The sequence below is a fragment of the Megalops cyprinoides genome, chromosome 14, assembly GCF_013368585.1.
Source record: "Megalops cyprinoides isolate fMegCyp1 chromosome 14, fMegCyp1.pri, whole genome shotgun sequence".
Classification (NCBI taxonomy): domain Eukaryota; kingdom Metazoa; phylum Chordata; class Actinopteri; order Elopiformes; family Megalopidae; genus Megalops; species Megalops cyprinoides.
The window spans coordinates 3,260,265-3,281,752 of record NC_050596.1 but is presented as its reverse complement, the minus strand read 5'-3'; the positions used below and the strand labels follow the sequence as shown (position 1 = coordinate 3,281,752).

The 21,488-nt window shown below is 45.8% G+C and overlaps 1 protein-coding gene across 1 annotated transcript; it reads right to left on the bottom strand.

Moving 5' to 3' along the window:
- Positions 1–583: 583 nt before the first annotated feature.
- On the bottom strand, positions 584–21,484 carry tgfbrap1 (transforming growth factor, beta receptor associated protein 1). Its single transcript, XM_036545470.1, has 12 exons — positions 21,400–21,484; positions 19,732–20,436; positions 18,837–19,031; positions 14,793–14,947; positions 12,360–12,442; positions 9,925–10,266; positions 9,178–9,235; positions 6,165–6,308; positions 5,661–5,801; positions 4,794–4,950; positions 3,432–3,865; positions 584–2,776 (listed from the first exon to the last, which is right to left on the bottom strand). The coding sequence occupies exons 2-12, from the start codon at positions 20,417–20,419 to the stop codon at positions 2,588–2,590; spliced, it is 2,586 nt and encodes an 861-aa protein (XP_036401363.1). The 5' UTR covers positions 20,420–20,436; positions 21,400–21,484; the 3' UTR covers positions 584–2,587.
- Positions 21,485–21,488: the final 4 nt, after the last annotated feature.

Genomic DNA, 21,488 nt, shown 5'->3' with positions numbered 1-21,488 from the left:
TGTTTTAAATTGGCTGGATCTGGTGGTCTGACAATGAGGATGGAGTCTTACTAGTGCCATCTAATTAGGAAGGGAGATCGCTCCCAGGAAACTACAGACCATCAATGAGTTACAACCGGTGCAGCCACCCTCAAGCAGTCAAACACCCAAGCATGTCACAAAGGACTGCACCATGAACGCACCACCACGGCCAACTCCCTCAGCCAACCTCTTTTTCCCAATGTTCCACAACTATCTCAACTCCCCCCCAGCGCTGAGTAAAATCAACCCTGACCCTGACAGTGGACGCAGAGTTGAGATTGCTGCTGCGTGCTGAATGTGAGAGAGATGAACTGTTTCCTTGGGTTCACAACCACACCTGTGTGAAGCCGCTTGTCTGTGCTTGGTGGACTGCCATCACCCTGGTGACGCCCCACACTGGCCTTGCACAGCACAAGCACTGTGACCACTGCTAGGCCACGCACTAGGCTCTGATATCTAACCACGCAACAGCTCCCTGTATTCAGGCCACTAGGAAAGAACCAACACACATGATAAAAAATATAAAATATGTTCATATGTACATATTCAAGTATCTGGGAGTGGTTCCTTTTCTTACCAAAACAAAAAAAAAAGTTTACAGGTGTTTAAGCTTTACATTTGATCAATTCAATCTGTATCAAATCACATCACATACCACTTTGATGACAAAGCCCACCATTAAACTCTGAATAAAATGACCTGCAGGAGGTAAAACCCTTACATGCAGCAGAGAGCAGTGTATCTGAGCACACGCTCCAGAACAAACAATGAGCAAATAAAAACCGCCCAGACAAAAGTTAATGAAAACTGACTGACAGAGAAGTGGGGTAAGGCTTTTTACACAAATAAAGCTGGATCTACGAAACCCATCTGTTTTACCGAACAGTGCTGCCGGCTGAGCAACTGAGCAGTTCAAGAGAGAGTTTGAAATGCTACCGCAAAGTAAAGCTGTACTTCCTGTTCAGTACAGGAAGTAGGAAGGTGGAAGAAAGATGCAGCATGGGTAGGACAACCAGCATTCCTCTCAAAAACCCACTCAAAGAGGATTCCCATTCATGAGCAGGTGGAGGGGCTGGAGGGGATCTCCAGTTTACATTTGAGGGGGAAACACTGTTTGTGTATCGGGGCTCCGCAAAGAAGATAAGGGGATTACAGATACAAATGAATTATCGCTCTTGGTCTTGTGCTCTTCAAGTATTTCCTAGCAAAAAATTATATTAGGTCTCAATTAACATATACACATTACAGCTAATTTCACACAAAAAGGATTTCATCATTAATTGAGGCATTAGGTCTTTGCATTGCACATTTTAACAATTAAAAACCTTGATGAGAAGGCTGTTCCTTTTACACAGCAAGACCATAGAGAGCAAAAGACACTGACGATATTCAGCAACAGGTAAGGCTTGGAGTTTGTGCCCCTGAACTCCAAAGCACTGCTTTTCCCTTTGAGTCTCCTTTATCTGGAATTAAAAGCTGCAGCTGAAGTCACTGTTGTGGCTTAGGTCTGGTGTAGGGGTAAGGGAACAAAGCTCATTATCAGCAGGTTGCAGGTTTGAATCTCAAGTGGAACTCAGGTTTTACCCATGAATAAGGTACTCTGCTTCAGTTAACACCTAACTGAATAAATGGATAGTATGTAATCCATAAACTATAAGTTGCCCTGGCTAAGACCATCTGCTAAGACATGGTCATACCCTAATGTGAACCGGGTATTTCCCTCACATATAGCAAAGTTATTCTTAATTTAACTTTTCAAAGTTGCATGAGTATAATCCTTTTGCATGGAACATGAAGTGATAGACACGGTCAGAACAAACTGTGCCTTTACACAATGCTTCCTAAACATTTCCACTAACGTTCCACAGAAATTACCCCTTTAATATCCCTAGTGTTCGCCACATATCTCTTAACCTGCTAATTTCCATTAGTGATCATCTGCAGCAAACAGAATGCTCAAAGTTAAAAAAATACATTAATTCCCCCCCCAACAGAACAAAACTCAGAGGAAAGTTCTATAACTGTATGTGAACGGAACACTATGAGTTACAACCGGAGCACAGGGAGCTCTTGATGAAAACGAACTCTGGATGAGATTGCAGTCTGCCCGGGACTCCCCCATTGGTACCCAGCAGAACGTGGGTCTGTCAGAGACACTACACTTTCACTACCAATCCCACAGTGACACCACAGAGTGCTAAAGGGAAGGATTTAGGATAGATCTGCCACAGCCTTTTGGGTTCTCCTAAAGTGTTTATTTTCATTCTTTTTCTGCCACTGCGGTTGGCAGAGACAGGGACTTCGTTTTTCGCTCAGAGAGCAGTGTTTGCAGTTCGTTAGCATCAGTGTTGCGCATGCGCTCACAGAGCCCGGTCCACGTGGGGAATAGTCCGCCCTGGCATTATATCTCCCAGGTCCGCCCCACGGCAGAGCTCTTGTGGGCGGGGCCGGCTTGAGCCTGTGCTTATACTTTTACCTCAATGTTCCACAGCAGCATGACTGCTCCTTCCCAGGCCAGTCTTGGACAGGCTTCAGGGGTGTGGGGGGAACCAGAAGTAGTCAGTGTTCACGTGTAGTTGCTGGGATTGGTGCTCGGCCTCTTTCTGGGTGAGTCCTTGGCCCGGTGAGCGGCACAGTGCGTGTGGACAGGCACGCCCCCCGGCAGGCATACGCAGCCTGGCTCAGTGAAGGTGTTGTGGCACAGCTGGCATCCCTTCTTCTCCGACAGAAAGATCGGCCCTCCCTGCCACTTCAGCTGGAGAGAGATGTGCGGAACAGCAACACAGATCACATCAGGACCCAACTTAAGGCAACTAGCCTTTTAAGATTTTACTAAATAGAAGCATTTTGGTATAGTTTTCCAACATACCATTTTGTGCTATCACCTAGTTCATTTTCTGAGGAATGTACATTTGCAATTATATAACAAAAACAAATACAACATCATGATCAAGCAAGCATTGGTTACAACTTGGACGAATGCAGTCAAGCACATTTTCTTGAGCATATTGTAAATAGCATTTTGACTTCATATTTTACTGACCTCTTGTAATACCTTACGATAGTGATGCACTTATTTGTAAGTCGCACTGGGTAAGAGTGTCTGCTAAATGATGTAACGTAATATAATGTAATGTAATATGCATGACCGATTGACCAGCAGGAGATGCTAGTGTGTGACAAGGCAGAAAACCCTGACCAACCTACCCACCCCTGGGCTTCCAATCATTGTCAGCTGATAAGAAAGTTTTGTTCGAACCCCGGCCATAGAGTTCAGGATAACAGAATCTGCTAAATGGCAATGTTACGTGAACTCAAGTCCTCGAATTCTCCAAATTCACCACAATTCACCACACACACACACATATTTCTGGAGCGCATGGCACTGTTTCTCTGGGACCCAGACTCACCCTGTCGTGCTTTAGCAGGAGGTTCTCGGCCCGTGCCAGCCCAAGGGCCACCTGCGTGGTTCGCCGCGCATGCATGGTGCCCCTGAGTGCCCCACTGAGGAAGGGGCGGAGCAGCTGCAGGGACCAGCCCTCCGGGAGGAGGCGGAGCACGTGCTCGGCATCAAATGCCTCCGAGTGCCGGTTCAGCAGGTCGACCGCCGCCACTGTGCAGTCGCCGCCGGGGACGTCAGGGTCCAGGTACACAGCAAGCAACAGATGGAAGAGACGCTGCCTGTAGCCCAGGTCCCGCGACGCCGACATCCACAGGCAGTACTCCTCGGCTGAGGGGAAGTCCTTCAGCTGATGCACCAGGATGTGCAGGGCCTGCTCATGCTCCTCCAGCTTCCCGTGCAGAGTGGCACACTCGCGCAAGAGCTCCGTGTCCTGGATCCTGCCTGCGGGCCAACACGGCAGTCAGAGCGCAGAAATGGCTGCTGCGAAGGCCCACATAGTGCCATTCCCCTTGGAATTACCAAAGTGTGCTTCTCTAGGCCCAAAAACCACTAAGCACAGACAATGGTTCCAGCACCAGGTGTTTATTGGTTTGAGCTCCAAACAACTGTCGTCGCCATTGACAACATACATACCCCAGAACACAGATTTAAACCTCCTGCAACATTCAAGGAATTATTCTGTCAATGGCCTCAGATAAGGAAATAACAAATCAATACCAACATATCGGGTGGCAGTGTGGCGTAGTGGAAAGGAGCAGGGCTTGTAACCTGAAAGGTTGCTGGTTCGACTCCCCGCTGGAGCACTGCTGGCTGTGCCCGTTGACACAGTACTTAACCCACAATTGCCTCAGTAAATATCCAGCTATATAAATGGATAACATGGAAAAAAGAAACTGTAACCTATATAAATTGGTCTGCTACATAGCAATAATGTAATATTGCTTCCTGTATCTAATAGCATTACTTTGCATATGCTTATCCTGTTGGCAAACCTTGCAAGTTCTATTCATATGCCTTTGTAGTATTTATGTATTATCTGATACATTTTTTATTTGTGTTATATGTTCCTTTTAACTGTTGTAGAACAAACTCACATAAACATGCAAATAAACAAACATACACACAATTAACAGAGAATTTGTATTTCAACAAAATTAGTTCAGTACAGTTTGACATTCAGTACTCTTTAGTGAAACAATGAAAGAAAAACAAAACTCAAATTTAGCACATTCACTTCCTGCAACAGCAGTGACTCTGGATCCTTCTGTTCTTATTGTAATAACGAGTCTCTTTTTTAGCCAATGACACCTCCCTAAACAAAGTCCAAGAACAGAGCAGCCCTGTGATTGGCTGTGTGCCTGTCACTCACCCAGCAGCAGCTGGACTCTGTAGAGACTGGACTCTCTCAGTAGGCGCTGCAGCTGCTCCCGGGCCTCCATCACTTGCTGGGCAGGGGCCTCACTCTGAGAGAGACTTAGCACTCTGTCCAGGTACAGCACAGCCAGGTGAGTGTGGAACTTCTCCTTCTGCAGCAGAGAGAGAGAGAGAGAGAGAGATAGAGAGAGAGAAAAAGAGAGAGAGAGGGCAAAAGAGAGAATGTAGGTACTCACATCACATAATTTAACAATAATACACCACAATTCATGACACTGCCAAACTGATAAAAAATTTAAGCCCTCTTAGCTGGAAGAAACAGCACCAGCTACAAGACAAAGGAAAATAATAATTAATTCATTTCCAAATCCTCCTGTTTTCTGTTAATGAGTCATTACTGCTATTCTTGTTATCAACAGTAATGGTATCACAGTGATTATGACTTTTAGCAATACAGAATCTATGTCATGCCAATAAAGTTCACTTACATTTACATTTATTCATTTGGCAGATGCTTTTATCCAAAGCGTCTTACAAGTGAGGTAGAGTACAACACAAGCATGAAACCATAAGGAGTGAGTTGAATTGAACAGAGAGCGGGAGAGGGGGTAAGAAAGCGTAAAAAAGCGAGGGATTGAAGGAGAGAGAGGGAGGGTAAGAAGAGAAAGAGAGAGAGTGGAAGAGAAAGGAAGAGAGCAGGAAAGTGTGGCAGTGTGGAAGAGAATAGCACCCTAATTACAGGGAGGCAGTAGTTGAAAATGCAGCCAGGAGTAGTGGTTAAAATGCATAACCTGTGACACCAGTAAAATGGGCAAGGTGGCACATCAATAAAATTCTCTCTCTGCATTCACAGGGCCCAAACCTGAATCCTTCTGTCCAATACAAGGTGTTCCAGGTACAGCACCAAGGCCTGGGGGTACTTCTGCAGGTACTGGGTGATGGCCTCGGGGGTCATCGTACCCATTTGGTCGACAGCCCTCCTTGTGAAAATCTGGACACCAACCTGCAAGAGACAACCCAGAGCCAGAATTCATTCATTCACAATGCCATTCAACTCAAAGAAGTGCCCTTTGTCCTGGTGTACAAGGGTAACGTCTAATTGCACAAACAGGACAACCCATCCTGTGTTCTTTCTGAATTATCTGAATTCAATGTGACATATATTGGACATTTTGCCTAAAGATATAGTATGTACAAATAGGAAAATGTGAATTTATCAGAGTTGGAGAAGCTTTTCACACATACAATGCTAATACAAACAATAACCCCTGAAGTCTGACCTTTGCAACAAACCGCTCCACTGTATTAGAAGGAATCCATTATAGTATCATTTTAACAGGAGTTGCAATGTGAGCTTATTACACACCTTCTGGTCCTTATGCAGAGCCCAGTCAGCATATTTCCACACCAGGTCCAGCTTGGAGCAGAAGCTCAGGAAGTCCACCACGTACTCGTATAGGTCAGAGCGGGTCGAATCCTGGAGGTCTCCATCCACAATCCGCACCCACAGCTGAGACAGTCAGAGAGAGAGAATCAGAAGTGCAATTACCGGTGGAACCTTACGTCATTCTCCAAGGATAAAGCATACAGTGAGCCCTCTGGGCCTCTATGAACAAGGCCATGGCATAGCTGGTAAGACCAATGCCACTGCACCACCTCAGTAACCAAGCAGAGGGTGACCTCTAGGAGCAACAGAGAACTCTGGTTTTCATTCCACATCACATAATTACAGCTGGAGCTCAGAAAGGGACCTAACCATCTCTTCTTGCACGTTTATCAGTTGGGTAAAAGGCACTCCCCTCTCAATGTACAAGCAACATGGTCTTTCAGAATTAGTGTTAGCATCTAAGAATCAGGAGGCAAGTGTTTCCTACTCCTGCATAATTAGGATTTGCCCAATATCATAAAGGTAGCTCATTTCCACAGAGGAGAGCATTCCTAGTGGTCACAATTTCACATTTGCAAGATGCACACATTCACATCTACAGACACCTTCTGACCAAACAAGTCTCATCTGGAATAACAGGGAAATAAAATGCAAAACAAAACTCTCCATTTAATGGCTTGATCAAACACTACTCTATTCTGCCAGCTCCATCAACAAAGATGGGTGTTAAGATGGGCAAGTATGTTAAGTGGGATGCAGTAAGAACTCTTTATGGTGTTCTCTAATAGGAGATGTCTCTCTTAAAATCTTCCACAGCTGCTACCCTGTTGAGTAGCAAGGTAAAAATTTCAGGGCTGACTTACATGCCTGCTTTTCTTTCTGTATGACTTCAGATGAAACCAGAGTACATTTACACTCACAAGTTCAGGGTGAACCTCTATAGAGCGATCAGCAGCAAATTAATATCAGGCTACAATGCAGATCTCAGGTCTATTCTTTTTGAGTTCCTGACTTTAACTCAACAGGGGTCTTTTATTATTCTGGGAATTTTCAGATATACAAACCCAGGTTTCCCCTACAGAACTCAGACTCGGACATCTTCTTAAACTATGTCCTCTTCTTAAAATATATTTCAGCTTCCAAAATCAGCAAAATCTGTAGGAAACAGAAAATGTATGCTTTATTTGGAAACTGCCTTGCTCAGCTGCTTACTATGCTCTGTCTCTCACTGTTCATTTCCGCTCCTCCTTTTCTTCCCAGATATTACTCCTCCGTTTTATATGTCCTCTGCTGTTCTCACAGTCTTTACTTCTGGGTGTGCATGCTACTGATGGTCCAGTATAAATTCAGTCACCGTGCTCTTATGTCTGTATGTATGTGCTCTCTGTATCTGTCTCATTTTCATTCACTTCGTGGGCAGTGACAGGAAGCACAATAACCTTATGCGTTGCCTGCTCTGGACATGATAGATGAGAGTGGTCTACTCAAAACCATATTATTAAGCCGAAGGAAAAGCACAGACACCACACAGTTTACCTCCTCACCACAAGCCTTGGGTTACTGGGGAAAAAAACTTCATCTCATCAGAGCCCTGAGCATACAGTATATCCAGCTGAGTGGCCAGGTCAGAGCCCTGAGTGTATACCCGGCTGAGTGAACAGGTCAGAGCCCTGACCGTGGATCCGGCTGAGTGACCAGATCAGAGCCCTGAGCGTATACCCGGCTGAGTGACCAGGTCAGAGCCCTGACCGTGGATCCGGCTGAGTGACCAGATCAGAGCCCTGAGCGTATACCCGGCTGAGTGACCAGGTCAGAGCCCTGAGCGTATACCCGGCTGAGTGAACAGGTCAGAGCCCTGAGCGTATACCCAGCTGAGTGACCAGGTCAGAGCCCTGAGCGCATACCCGGCTGAGTGACCAGGTCAGAGCCCTGAGCGTATACCTGGCTGAGTGACCAGGTCAGAGCCCTGAGCGTATACCTGGCTGAGTGACCAGGTCAGAGCCCTGACCGTATACCCGGCTGAGTGAACAGGTCAGAGCCCTGACTGTGGATCCGGCTGAGTGACCAGATCAGAGCCCTGAGCGTATACCCGGCCGAGTGACCAGGTCAGAGCCCTGAGCCTATACCCGGCTGAGTGACCAGGTCAGAGCCCTGAGCGTATACCTGGCTGAGTGACCAGGTCAGAGCCCTGACCGTATACTCAGCTGAGTGACCAGGTCAGAGCCCTGACCGTGGATCTGGCTGAGTGACCAGATCAGAGCCCTGAGCGTATACTCGGCCGAGTGACCAGGTCAGAGCCCTGAGCGTATACCTGGCTGAGTGACCAGGTCAGAGCCCTGAGCGTATACCCGGCTGAGTGACCAGGTCAGAGCCCTGACCGCGGATCTGGCTGAGTGACCAGATCAGAGCCCTGAGCCTATACCCGGCTGAGTGACCAGGTCAGAGCCCTGACCGTATACCCGGCTGAGTGACCAGGTCAGAGCCCTGACCGTGGATCCGGCTGAGTGACCAGGTCAGAGCCCTGAGCGCATACCCGGCTGAGTGACCAGGTCAGAGCCCTGACCATATACCTGGCTGAGTGACCAGGTCAGAGCCCTGACCGCGGATCTGGCTGAGTGACCAGATCAGAGCCCTGAGCCTATACCCGGCTGAATGGCCAGGTCAGAGCCCTGACCGTATACCCGGCTGAGTGGCCAGGTCAGAGCCCTGACCGTATACCCGGCTGAGTGGCCAGGTCAAAGCCCTGACCGTATACCCGGCTGAGTGGCCAGGTCAGGCCAGGTCAGAGCCCTGACCGTATACCCGGCTGAGTGACCAGGTCAGAGCCCTGACCGTGGATCTGGCTGAGTGACCAGATCAGAGCCCTGAGCGTATACTCGGCTAAGTGACTAGGTCAGAGCCCTGAGTGTATATCCAGCTGAGTGACCAGGTCAGAGCCCTGAGCGTATATCCGGCTGAGTGACCAGACTGCTGTTCATAAGATGAGCCTTGCCTGCAGTGCAGCATCATCCTGTCCATTGTAATGGTAGAGAAGACCCAGAGCAAAGTACCTGACAAACAAAAAAGAGACAAATATTAAAGTAGACAGTAGTGGGAGTGCATTGTGACTGAAGTCTCAACTCTGGAAACATTTCAAAGCCATGAATAATGCTGACTGCATTTTTTTTTTTTTTTTTTGATTTTGACTCCTTTATGCAGCCCACTGTTGGAATTGGCAGATGGATGTGTCATGCTCATCTCACCACGACAATCAGCTCCTGCAGGAGTGCTGGGACATACAATCCTCCTATATGTTTGCCCACGAAATGCAACCTTTTTTATCCTGCAAGTCACCCAGCACATTACAGTGAGCTAAGCACCCACTGGAGGATGGGCATGGCCTCACTGACACCATCTGGGCAACCTGCAAGTGCCTGATGAGTCACAGGGTGTCCAAGAGCAGTGAAATGAGGAAACCCTGGCCAACCCACCAAACCCATCCCAGGTGGCACACAGCCGACTTGCTCCATTGATGTGGGATCCTGCTCAACGTTGCTCATAACAAGGCCAGGATCAAACCCAGGCCACAGGGCTCACTGAGCCACTCTCACACTGGCTATCAGTTCTTGACGATGGGACATATATATCTGAATGTATCTGTTCTGCACAGATTATGGTGTGAACGGCCTTGGCCTGTGCAGCCCTGTCCTGCCCCACCCCTCCCCTCTCCACCCCTCCAAGCCTCTCGTGTGGCACTCACTTGTGGTGTTTCTCCAGCCAGGGGGCACTGTCGGCAAGCAGGCAAGCATTGTCAGACGCCAGCAGGTCCAGCAGGCTCTCGTGGTTGGCCTCGGCGTACAGCTTGAGAAGGGCCGTGTCCACATCCTCACGGCAGCCGTTGGCCCCCTCCGTGCTGCGCACCTCCCGCAGGTAGCTTATGAGGAACAGCTTGCAGCGCTGCACCTTCTCCTGGTCACCCTGCGCCAGGTGGTTGAGGTCGGCGAACTCGTGGAGTGGTGGGTGGCAGCGTGTGAACGTGGACGAGGCGGGCAGCAGCAGCGGGTAGAGGGAGATGAGCTCCCTCACATCCAGTTGGCCCTTCCTGTCAAAGTGCAGGGGGATGAGCATCAGGAAGGACTGCAGCTTTGCGAGAGACCTAACAAGCAGAGCCCCAGACTTTTCAGGCACACAGCTGAACAAGCATGGAGAGAAACAGAGCTAGGCTTTCAAAAGCGAGCAGTGGAGGGATGTGGAGAGACCCTGGAGATGCATGCTTTAGAGGACCAGAGGCATTAGTGCATTAGTGGAATGGCACCACTGAATATGGTACATAAATGAGTCATACTGTTATGTATGTTATACCGGGGTGAGTTTCCCAGGCACACAGAGCAAGGAATCCTCCTTTAGCGGAGACTTGGTGCCATTAATTTTTACCTCAGCTGACTATATACAACCAAGTCTGAAGACTCTACTGATACCATACTTGATGACAAATCCACTGTCCACCCCCCCCCATTCAATAACATATACCATAAATGTCATGCAGATTTGTACAAGCCACAATGGAAATGAGCATCAAAAATGAGGGTTACCATACACAAAATATCAGAAGCATAAGAAGTCTGGAAATACATGTTAATGTAGTTAGGGGACTAAGATAATACTGTACTAAGAGAAGCCAGGGGTGAAGCGGTACATTTTCACATGACAGTGAGAGAGTGAGTGCGAACATGCACTCTTTGACCTGCCACCCAAGTCATTCACAGGCAGTGTGCTTCCATATGGGGGAGGGACCACGGGTAGGAAGATAATCACACAAAACTGCAATTAGGTTCCTTTAACTAAGGGTGTACTCACACTAAGCAATCCGTACCGTGCCGGAGCACGTTTGACCCCCAAAGTCCCTAGTGTACTAGTGTGATCACTCTGTACCATGCTCGGGCCCTCTTGAAAAGGTGGGCTCGGGCACGGTACGCATCAGTGTGCCCGGAACTCGAACAAGACGTCAATGATGCGACTGCCCCATTTAACAAACATATCAGTTATAGCAACAGTTAGCTGGATATCTGTAAGTTACAAGCCCAGTCATAATAATTTCTTTAAACCATCATTTGATTAGCCAGCTGACTTCCTTAAATATAACAAGCTGGCTACCTCCAAAATTTGATTGCTTAGTTCTGTAGATCTATACCTAAAAATAACTCTGTGGATCCCTACATTAGCTTGATTACTAGGAAGCGAAATAAAACTAACCATACTTTACGTGGCAATGAAAGCATTGCTGTTGTCAGGGGCTTAGTCAGAGTATCACAAAGGAAGCAGCCAACCTGTTTAAGCCTTCAACAACCGTTCAGATAGGCAGCCTGTTAGCTAACTAGCTATGTTTGTCAAATCTATCGCTAGATAGCTAACGTTAGCTCCCCACCCAGTTAGCATCGATTATGCAAGGCAGCAATTTTCAGTTAATCGTGTTGCACATAAGATTTTTACGGAGGCAGCTGACGTTGAGGGAGGAATTTGGAGCTGCTCTACTCGCAGACTACAATTCACATTCATCAATAAGGTGAGAACCAGACCCGTTATTAACCCAAATATTTCCAAATGAATTGAAAAGTGTACTATCCAAGTAGTAGAAGATGCTTGTTGTTGTAATGATGACAGTAGTGCACACAGAAGTAGGAGCCCTAACTGGTTAACATTAGCTAACATTATTGTGATTAGGCTACTGTAATCAGACACAAAATATTGGTCTGCCCCTTAGCATAATGACTGAAACATCAGCTGCAACCATAAAAATCTTCTTATACGTGCAGCACGATCAAATGAAAATCGCTGCATTGCGTAATCGATAAATCTATAAGGCATGTGAGAGGGCCGCGTGTCACTCCAAATAAGCCACAAAGTAAGTACAATCATGAACTCCATTGTTCTGTGCGAGAGCGCTTTTCTTCGACACAAAAAGTTGCATCGAGACGACGTAAGTGTGCTCGGGCCCGGAACATTAAGCGCAATGTGAGCGCAGGCCAGCGGGGGAGTGGGGAGGGAGGACAATCGTGCTCGGGCACGGTACAAGGCAACCAGGCCTAGTTTGAGTACGCCCTAAAGACCTCTGAGCACCTCCAGAAAGATCAGGACCTCCAGGCCATTCAGCACATAAAATGGAAGGATTAAGGATGTTACCTGCATGCCATTTACCTGAAATGCTCTTTAGCCTCTAGGAACTGAAGCTGTCCAAACTGTATGAATCCCGCTTGCTGGAGGATTCTTCTGTGCATTACCTGATTACAGGGAAGGATGACAGAGCAGGTGTGAGTAATTCATTTGATCAGAATATTTAAACAGTCATTTTAATTTGATCAGTTATTTAACAAGAATTTGATAAATCAAAATTTGGAAAAATGAGGAATGAAGACAAATGTAGCTTTAATATAACTTCTTTGAGTAGTAGTAAAATTGGATGAGGGTAAAAAAATTGATGACTTCATGATAAAAACGGCAATTTACCAGCAGTTATTTACTGTGAAAACAGAAGATTTCATGAGTTATATGTTATATACAGTTATATATAGTTCCTTGTGATTCTCACAATGAATTCTGAACTGGCCCGGTAATGACCACCAAGAAATGAATTAATACCACGAAGCCTATTAATTATCTTTTCTCAGATTTTGAGAAAGTATGTAAGTCACAATATATCACTTCAAGCATTCCTATAGGCCAAAACACGCAGACTGTGATGAACTGAGCAGATTTGAGTTATTAAAGTGAGCCAATGTTGCCACACGCATGTGTGGCAATACTTCACTTAGTCAAAGTACAGCAAGCAGTCAAAGATCATGCAACAAAATATCAACGAGGGGTCGACCGATCATTTTGTCGTTAGATAATCGGGGCCAGTATTTGCAGATTTTTGATTATCGGTCATCGATATATTTTTATCTAAATTCCTGATTAAAAAAAAAAAAAAAACTTTTGAAAGTAATGCGTGTACTATCCCGAAACATCTCCTCTGTCTGAAAAACTGCCATTGGTATGGCTAACATTCCACAAAATTCCCTCATTGGCCAAGACAGACAACTTTATCTGACATGAAAATCAAACGTTTTCTCAGACCTGCTGCTGGAAACAAGGATGGAAGGTAAGTATCCAGTAAAAGGGTCGTTGTGCTCAAACCATGCCATTAACCAAATTGCTCTAGGCTAACTGGACCTTTTTGAAGCAGTATAAGTAGTCTACGCTTAAGCTAAAAAACAAGCTTTGAATATAAAAGAAATAAGGACTTGTAATAAGGACTAATTGGTGCACTTATAAGTTGCAACAGTTTGACACTGCACATTTAACAAATAGTAATGTATATTTGTATATATGTCTTTCAAATGAAACATTCAAAGAAATTTACGCTAAAGCACAGCCCTTCTGGGTTAGTCGTCATTTACGCAACCATTCATGAAATTAAATTTCAGCTCGCTTGCGATTGCACTGTATGTCGGAACGTTGGCAAAGCTGAAAATACCCGTTTGCCACTTTGATGTTTCTTCATTTGGCCTCATCATCATGAAAGTTGAGTTATTAAAATAAAAATTTGCAGCACACAGTTTGCACTCCACAGTATTTTCGCTAACTTTCACAGAATCACAGTTCTTCCACACGGTGCCCTACTTTCGTATGTGCTGTCCATTTTTCACAAATGACTTACGAGCAAATGGGCTCCTAGATTCTTCCCGCAACTTCAGAAAAAGCGTGGACGTACAGGCTAGTTTTAAGGTTTGATATTTCATACTTTATGATGAAAATGCAGCCTAAATGATGTATCAATTCGCTTTATTTCTTATGCAATGATTGCCATCGTTCGTCCGATAATTGAATGCTTTTGAAATAGCAATAGGCATCTGCTGCATAGCCAAAATAAGATAACCATAGAGAAATGTACCCACAACGTCAATATTAGCTCCCTTTTAGTAGGCCCTGGATCTCTCTCGTACAGTCTCATTTGAAGGCACACCCTCGCACACACGCTGCAGCTCAAATGTGACCCTCACAGATAATCTGTAATGCCAGATGTGGTCATTTTAGTTATTGCAATTTTCACTTTATTTTTATCTTTGAAAAAATTTTCATTTGATCTTTTTGCTCTTTATTTAACTATATGCCTGAAAACATATGACTAAGTAAAGCGGGTTTGTAATTTGTAAAGTCCATGTCACAGGCTATTTCTTTTCACATCGAAAAAAAACGTTAAAAGCATTCAAATATCGGCTGAAAGATCGGTCATCATCCTCTTTTTTTCATTAATCATTATCGTATCGGCCTTGAAAAAAACCATATGGTCGACCCCAAATATGAGCGCAACTGGCTTTCAACAACTGATGCTAATGATAAGTCCACCAAAAAAGAGCAGGAAATATTAAGTGAGAGTGACAAACAAATGGAAGGAAGAGGGTCAAAGCAGGATAGATGATGCATACATGATTGAATGAATGGATGAATAAATGAATGTATGGATGGATAGAAAAATGAATGAATGAATGGGTGAATGAATCAATAAATGAATGGAAGAATGGATGGATGGATGGATGGATAGACAAATGAACGACCGCAATCCTAGTTGCAGTCGCGAGCAAACCATACCTGAAACTTGTCTTTGGGGATGTTCCTCCTTGCCCCCTCTGCCAGGGTGAGGGCCTCCTCCACGTGATGGCCTGCCAGCAGGTCCTGGATCTGCCTCTCCAGGGGCAGTGGCACCAGCACGTACACCGCCTTTCTGGAGGCCAGCACTACCTTCCCTAAGGAGAGGCACCACCCACGTCACGCTCCGCACTGCTCTGACACGGCACGACACACACAGGACGGCGACCAAGCCTCAACAAGTCAACTACAACTAAAGATAGTGCACCAACCTGGCACAGCCCGCCAGCATTCCCAATGGCCTGACCATCCCCTCCTCCTCAGACTTTTCCTCCCGCCCACTCCCACAATACAAATGCCCAGTGCCAGCCAGAGGCAGATGGATTCCTCTTTTGCAAGTCAGGTTCTGCTCAAAGTTTCTTACTTTTAGTAAAGGGGTTTTTCCTTGCCACTGTCACCTCAGGCTTGCTCTTGGAGGTTGAAGCCTGTGTAAAGCTGCTTTGTAACAAATTCCCTTTCTGAAAAGGACTATACAAATGAAAGTGAATTGAACATAACTGCAACTGAAGTCCTATGTGAAACTGAAATAAAAATATCCAAATAAATATCACAGCAGGGTCACACACTGCTCTCCTCCAGATAAACCACAAGCTGGTCTTTAACTGCTTGGATGAACTGCATGTTAAGGAGAACAGGAACACAGCTGACCATGTGACCTAACCATAAACCATGGTGAAACAGCTCTCTGATCACTGTCTAATTCCCTGGTGAAGACAGCTGAGCAAATGGGCCCAGAGACCCTGGGGAATGGGATACCTACAATGCCGTGAAAAAGTATCTGCCCCCTTCCTGATTTCTTTTATATTTGCATATTTGTCACACTTAATTGTGTCAGATCTTCAAACTAAATTTAATATAAGACATAGACAACCAGAGTAAACACAAAATACAGCTTTTAAATGATCATTTTATTTATTGAAGAAAAAATGTTATCCAACACTGTATCACCCATATTGCCCCCAAAGTAATTGCCCCCCCTAAACTTAATAACTGGTTGTGCCACCTTTAGCAGCAAAAACTGCAACCAATCACTACCGATAACTGGAGATCAATCTTTCACATCGTTGTGGAGGAATTTTGGCCCACTCTTCTTTGCAGAATTGCTTTAATTCCGCCACATCGGGTTTTCGAACATGAACTGCCTGTTTAAGGTCCTGCCACAGCATTTCAATGGGGTTCAAGTCAGGATTTTGACTAGGCCACTCCAAAACCTCAATTTTGTTTCTTTTAAGCCATTCAGAGGTGGACTTGCTCCTGCGCTTTGGATCATTGTCTTGCTGCATAACCCAAACGTGCTTCAGCTTCAGATCACGGACTGATGACCGGACATTTTCCTTCAGGATTTTCTGGTAGAGAGCAGCATTCATGTTTCTGTCAATTATGGCAAGTCGACCAGGCCCTGAAGCAGCAAAGCATCCCCACACCATCACACTACCACCACCATGTTTGATTGTTGGTATGATGTTCTTATTGTGGAATGCTGTGTTAGCTTTACGCCTGATCTAACGGGATCCATGTCTTCAAAAAAGTTCCACTTTCGTCTCATCAGTCCACAGAACATTATCCCAAAAGGCTTTGGGGTCATCAAGGTGTTGTTTGGCAAATGTGAGATGATCCTTTATGTTCCTCTTGGTTAGCAGTGGTTTTCGCCTTGCAGCTCTTCCATGGATACCATTTTTGCCCAGTCTCTCTCTAATGGTGGAATCATGAACACTGAACTTATCTGAGGCGAGTGAGGCCTGCAGTTCCTTAGATGTTCGTCTGGGTTCTTTTGTGACTTTTGTGACCGGATGAGTTTTCGATGTGCTCTTGAAGGAATTTTGGTTGGCCGGCCACTCCTGGGAAGATTCCCCACTGTTCCAAGTTTTCTCCATTTTAAGATAATGGCTCTCACTGTGGTTCGCTGGAGCCTTAGAAATGGCTTTGTAACCCTTTCCAGACTGATATATTTCAATAACTTTTTTTGTCATCACTTCTGGAATTTCTTTTGATCGCGGCATAGTGTGCTGCTTGTTGAGACCTTTTAGCCTACTTCTGATTCCTGGAAAGGTTCTATTTATGTGATGTTTAGATTCAGGACTTGCAGTAATCAAGCCTGGGTGTGTCTGGTCTAATTAAACCCAATTATCAATTGGATTTGGTTAACTGGTTGATTGAGTAACTAGGGGCACTTACTTTTTCACACAGGGCCAGTTGGTGTTGGAGAACTTTTTTCCTTCAATAAATACAATGATTCTTTAAAAACTGTATTTTGTGTTTACTCTGGTTGTCTTTGTCTTACATTAAATTTTGTTTGAAGATCTAACACAATTAAGTGTGACAAATATGTAAAAATAGGAGAAATCGGGAAGGGGGGCAAATACTTTTCCACAGCACTGTACACTCTACACAACTATAGCTGGCCAATTTTGCTTCCCTCTTCTGTCAGCACAACAATCCACAGTGTGATGATGAGTCAGTGAGTTTTCACACTTGGTGTTACAGCAGATCTGACACATTTCTAACAGCATTCTGTGTTTTTTACTTCGTCATTAATCAGCAAAATGAATAAACCCTACAATACAGTAGATTAGGCCACAGTAAAGCCAGACTGGAGTGAAACTGAACTTGGGAGACTCTTCTGAAGGGTGGCCTAACCTTCCCAACACAAGACCATGGTGCCTGAACCAAAGCACACAGGGTTTGGCTGGAAACACAGAGGTGATGTAGATGTAAGAGACACCTGTCAATCAGCTGCTCTTCCAAGAGTCAGCTGGTGCCAAATACACGCACCTATCACAACCAAGCAGAAAGCAGATCCCCTTTTACTGTTAGAACATGCTTTTCAGCAAAACCTAGGTGAACTCAGAGTGTGGCACAGCCTGTGTTTACTGCATTTTTTTACAAAAACACCCTAAGGAAGGTTTATCGAACCGTGTTTAGGCCACTCCATCCAGGCAATATGAGGCTGGCAGCCGATCTGTCACCACACCACATCAAAAAAAAGCTGCAGGTGACTCTTTTTAGCAAGATGTGTACCAGCCGACACATTTGGTACAGCGAGAACGGTGTTTGTTTTTTAAAGTAATTTCTCTTCCTCCATTTCCCTTGTATGCCTATGGAACTTGTGCAGAACAGTACATTGTTTCCTTTCCTACATGCACCTTGGCGGATTAGCAAGGTAGTACTTCCACCCGTTTGTTTTCCCCCAGGTTGACACCATGCTTGCTTGTGGCAAGCTTAAAAGGACAGTAAGGACATCGTTTGTCTCCTTGATGATGAATCCGTCCAGCGTAATGACATGCTTATTCAACTCTGATAAAACACCATTGGAAGGATCAAGTTGTTGATTTTCCACTCTCTAGAAATTCACGTCAGCACTTACACCAGATCAATAATGAGGGAGTTTGGCCCTGCGTCTGTGTTCAGCTGAGTGAGTCTGGCACAGCCTCTGTGTTGACCCGGGTCCCTGAGTCTCACACAACATACAGCATCATACACCTGCAGACCAGGTGACACCCAGAGCAAACATCTGCACTTTGACTGGAACTGCACAGTTCCAGACGGGACAATACACATGCAATGCTGAAGTGTGCAATCACTGTAATGTCCAATCAGGGTGCTGAACTATAAGAATGTGTTGGCTGGACATGACAGTTTAATAGACATCACAGAGCAGTGACAACAGCAGTGACCAAAATAAAACAAAAGCAGCATACAACCTGTAGTTCTCAACAAATGTGGACTATATCTTCCACGGGTGGTGGGGCTAGGGGGGCGTGCATGGACAGGATGGTCCTTTACGGCCATGGGGCTTGGCATTTCTATAGGAAAAGGGTGCAACTGGTTCAAGATGAGAAGAGGCAAGGTGATGTAACTTTCTGTCCTGACACAAATTTCAAGCAACTCGTGGCATAATGGATGCCAGCCAGGGACACCATGGATCCCAGAGACCAGAACGGCAGCTGCCCATGGCACCGCTGGTGCAGAGGACATGGCGAGTGGTACCTTCGAAGTCCTGCAGGATGTGGCCATCCCTGAAGGACAGTGTCTGCTTCAGCTGTTGGTCGAGCATGCTGTGGACAGTGATGAAGCCCTCGTCTAACGCCACCACATACGGGAAGCTGATGGCCGCCCCGATCACGCTCTCTGACCAGTTCACTGGGGCTCGCTGTGAAACTCCTTCTGCTGTTGCAAACATTCCTGTGGGGATTTGGGGGGGGGGGGGGGGTTTAGCTTGGTCAAACTTGATAACCATGGAGCGGTTCACAGAGAAGGATTGAGTGAATCACTCAGTGTTGTGCTATTATAACACTTTTATTGCCAGGAGGTTGCGTCCATGGCTTCCTATCCTGCAGCCCTGAGCCTGGTTTCATTCACCACAGGCTCCACTATTGAGTCCTGTTTCATAAGCCTAATCAGTGATATTATACTGCCAAACACAGCAGCAGCAAAAAATGCCATTTAAAACCTTAATCTGTGACATACATTTGACAAATTAAGTAATGCATCTATTACACTATGTAGCAAAATGTAATGGCATTATTCTTCTTTAATGTGCACCTCCTCACAATCTGTAGAACCAATTAGGGCTCTAATGACATGTCCTTGGAGTGCAATATTCACTTTAGAACATTCTTCCTAAGGCATCCTAATATTACACAGAGAGTCTTGGCGGTGTATTCTCATTAAGGGGAAATTCTACTATCCTTTGCACAGGAAAACACTGCCTTGTAAAAGGAGCTTATCTGACAGGAAAAGGAGGTGGAAATATCTGGAAAGATGGAGTTTCTTTTCTGCATCTGAAACCCAACACTGAAACTAACAGTAAAGATTAAAATCAGAGGGAGTGTCTTAAAATGGGAAGCTTTTGGGAGAAGACGTCAGGCTTGTGCAGACTCACCCAGTCCACCAGGGGCAGCCAAGAGGAACTCCTCCCTTCCGATCCTCTTAACAATGGGCTTCTTCTCCTCACTGTCATAGGGAAAGAGGTCCTGGGAGGCACCCGTGCTGTAGTTCAGTATCATGTACTGAGTGGAGAGGGCCAGGCACAGGAAGTAGCCATCCAGGCTGAGCGCGCAGGGCTGCTCAGGCGTGGCCACCTCCTTGACCATCTGCACCCTGTCCTCATACACCATGTAGATGTGCACCGTCCGCCTCTTGGCCGAGATAACCCCAATCTCCACGCAGAATGGGTCGCCATTCACCGGGTTCTCGTTGACACAGAAGGAGAGCACACCTCTGATGCGGGCTCCGCCCGATGGCACTGCCTCCAGGGTGACCATGTCCACCACGGAGATGGTGCCATCACACAGCACAATAAGACGCTCCAGCGCCGATGCAGCCTTCAGCTCGTTCACAGGTTTCTTGAGGCCCAAGTATTTCTGCAGCAGTCTCTGAGCGGAAAAGGCCATCTTGCCCTTGGGCATAGTGTGCTCCTCCAGCAGGAAGTGGTGAATGATGCAGTCATTGGTGCCCACATACAGGTGCTTGCCGCAGCACTCTATGCACTCGATTGTGATCCGTGCCTTGTCCCCCATCAGGAGCTCACGCTCCACCGCCGGGACCAGCTCAAAGGCCTTTACGCTCATGCTGTCTACGGCATCTACTGCAGGGGAATTGGGACAAAAGGCGCACACTGTGAAACTCAAAATGGACAGGCACACCTAGAAATTAAGAGACTGAAACATCTGTACAGGCAAAGACCTATATGGGTGGTTTCACCCTTCACAAAGTCATTTGTGATTTTATCAGCATTGGTTTCAGTGAAAAACAGGAACCTAAATCCCACAGCACATGACTCCTTGGGGTGTTTTAATCCTAACTACTTGAATGAAATACAGCCCTGTAAATCCCTTCTCGGATGATTCCTTTTCAGACATCCAAAATCGTTTACTTTATTGGCTACTGTTATTGGCTCTCTGAAAAAAGAAGCAAACATACCCCTTTCACATACCCCTTTCTATGAATACCCTGTAAAAGAAGAGAGACTTGCAGTGTCGTTGCTGAGTATCAAACACTGCGATGGTAAAACACGCACGCGTATGAAAAGCAGACAGCAGGGGGGAGAACAAACCATGAGGCTATTAGATTGGAAATCTGACAAAACATGTGACTGAACCCACGATAGGTGGCCATCTGTATTTAGAAATGCTGTCGCAAGTTAGCGAGCTAGCTAGCTAGCTCACCACAGTACAGAGAAGCTAGGTGGTTAGCTAGCTAACTAGCCGACTCTTATCAACAGGCGCAGCTAGCTAGCTAACTAGCCAAACTAGATGCAGAAAGAGGCACTGGGACAACAAAGTTACCTGGACGACGTGAGGGCATAAATAGGAATAATTTCCCCCATTCGCTGTTTTAACACCAACAGCTAACCAATAGCGTTAATGTTCTGGGAGTGAGTGGCTGTATTTTTGTAGGAGTCGTAGCTAGCCGAAAGCTAGCTAGCAAGGGGCTGTCAGTAGCAGGATCTGAGTGAAAGCATAAAGAATTGTTAAGACTGAAGAAGGCACCTAGCAACAAGCGATTAGTTTACGGTGCCGATTTCAAAATGTAGAAAACTGTTTCATACCCTAGTCGGGCGTCGGTAGGTTTTCAAATATGCTTTTATTTGTCGACCTCTTTGCTTCCTCAATCCACTCCCCTTTCCCAAGTTGATAC

What these genes read in the sequence shown, in the direction of transcription:
- tgfbrap1 (XM_036545470.1), bottom strand. Translation starts at nt 20,419, where the DNA reads ATGAGCGTAAAGGCCTTTGAGCTGGTCCCGGCGGTGGAGCGTGAGCTC. An exon ending in CATCCTGCAGGACTTCGAAG is followed by an intron (nt 14,948 to 18,836) that starts GTACCACTCGCC and finishes GCCTCTCCTTAG; the next exon opens with GGAAGGTAGTGCTGGCCTCC. An exon ending in TCCCCAAAGACAAGTTTCAG is followed by an intron (nt 12,443 to 14,792) that starts GTATGGTTTGCT and finishes CCCTGTAATCAG; the next exon opens with GTAATGCACAGAAGAATCCT.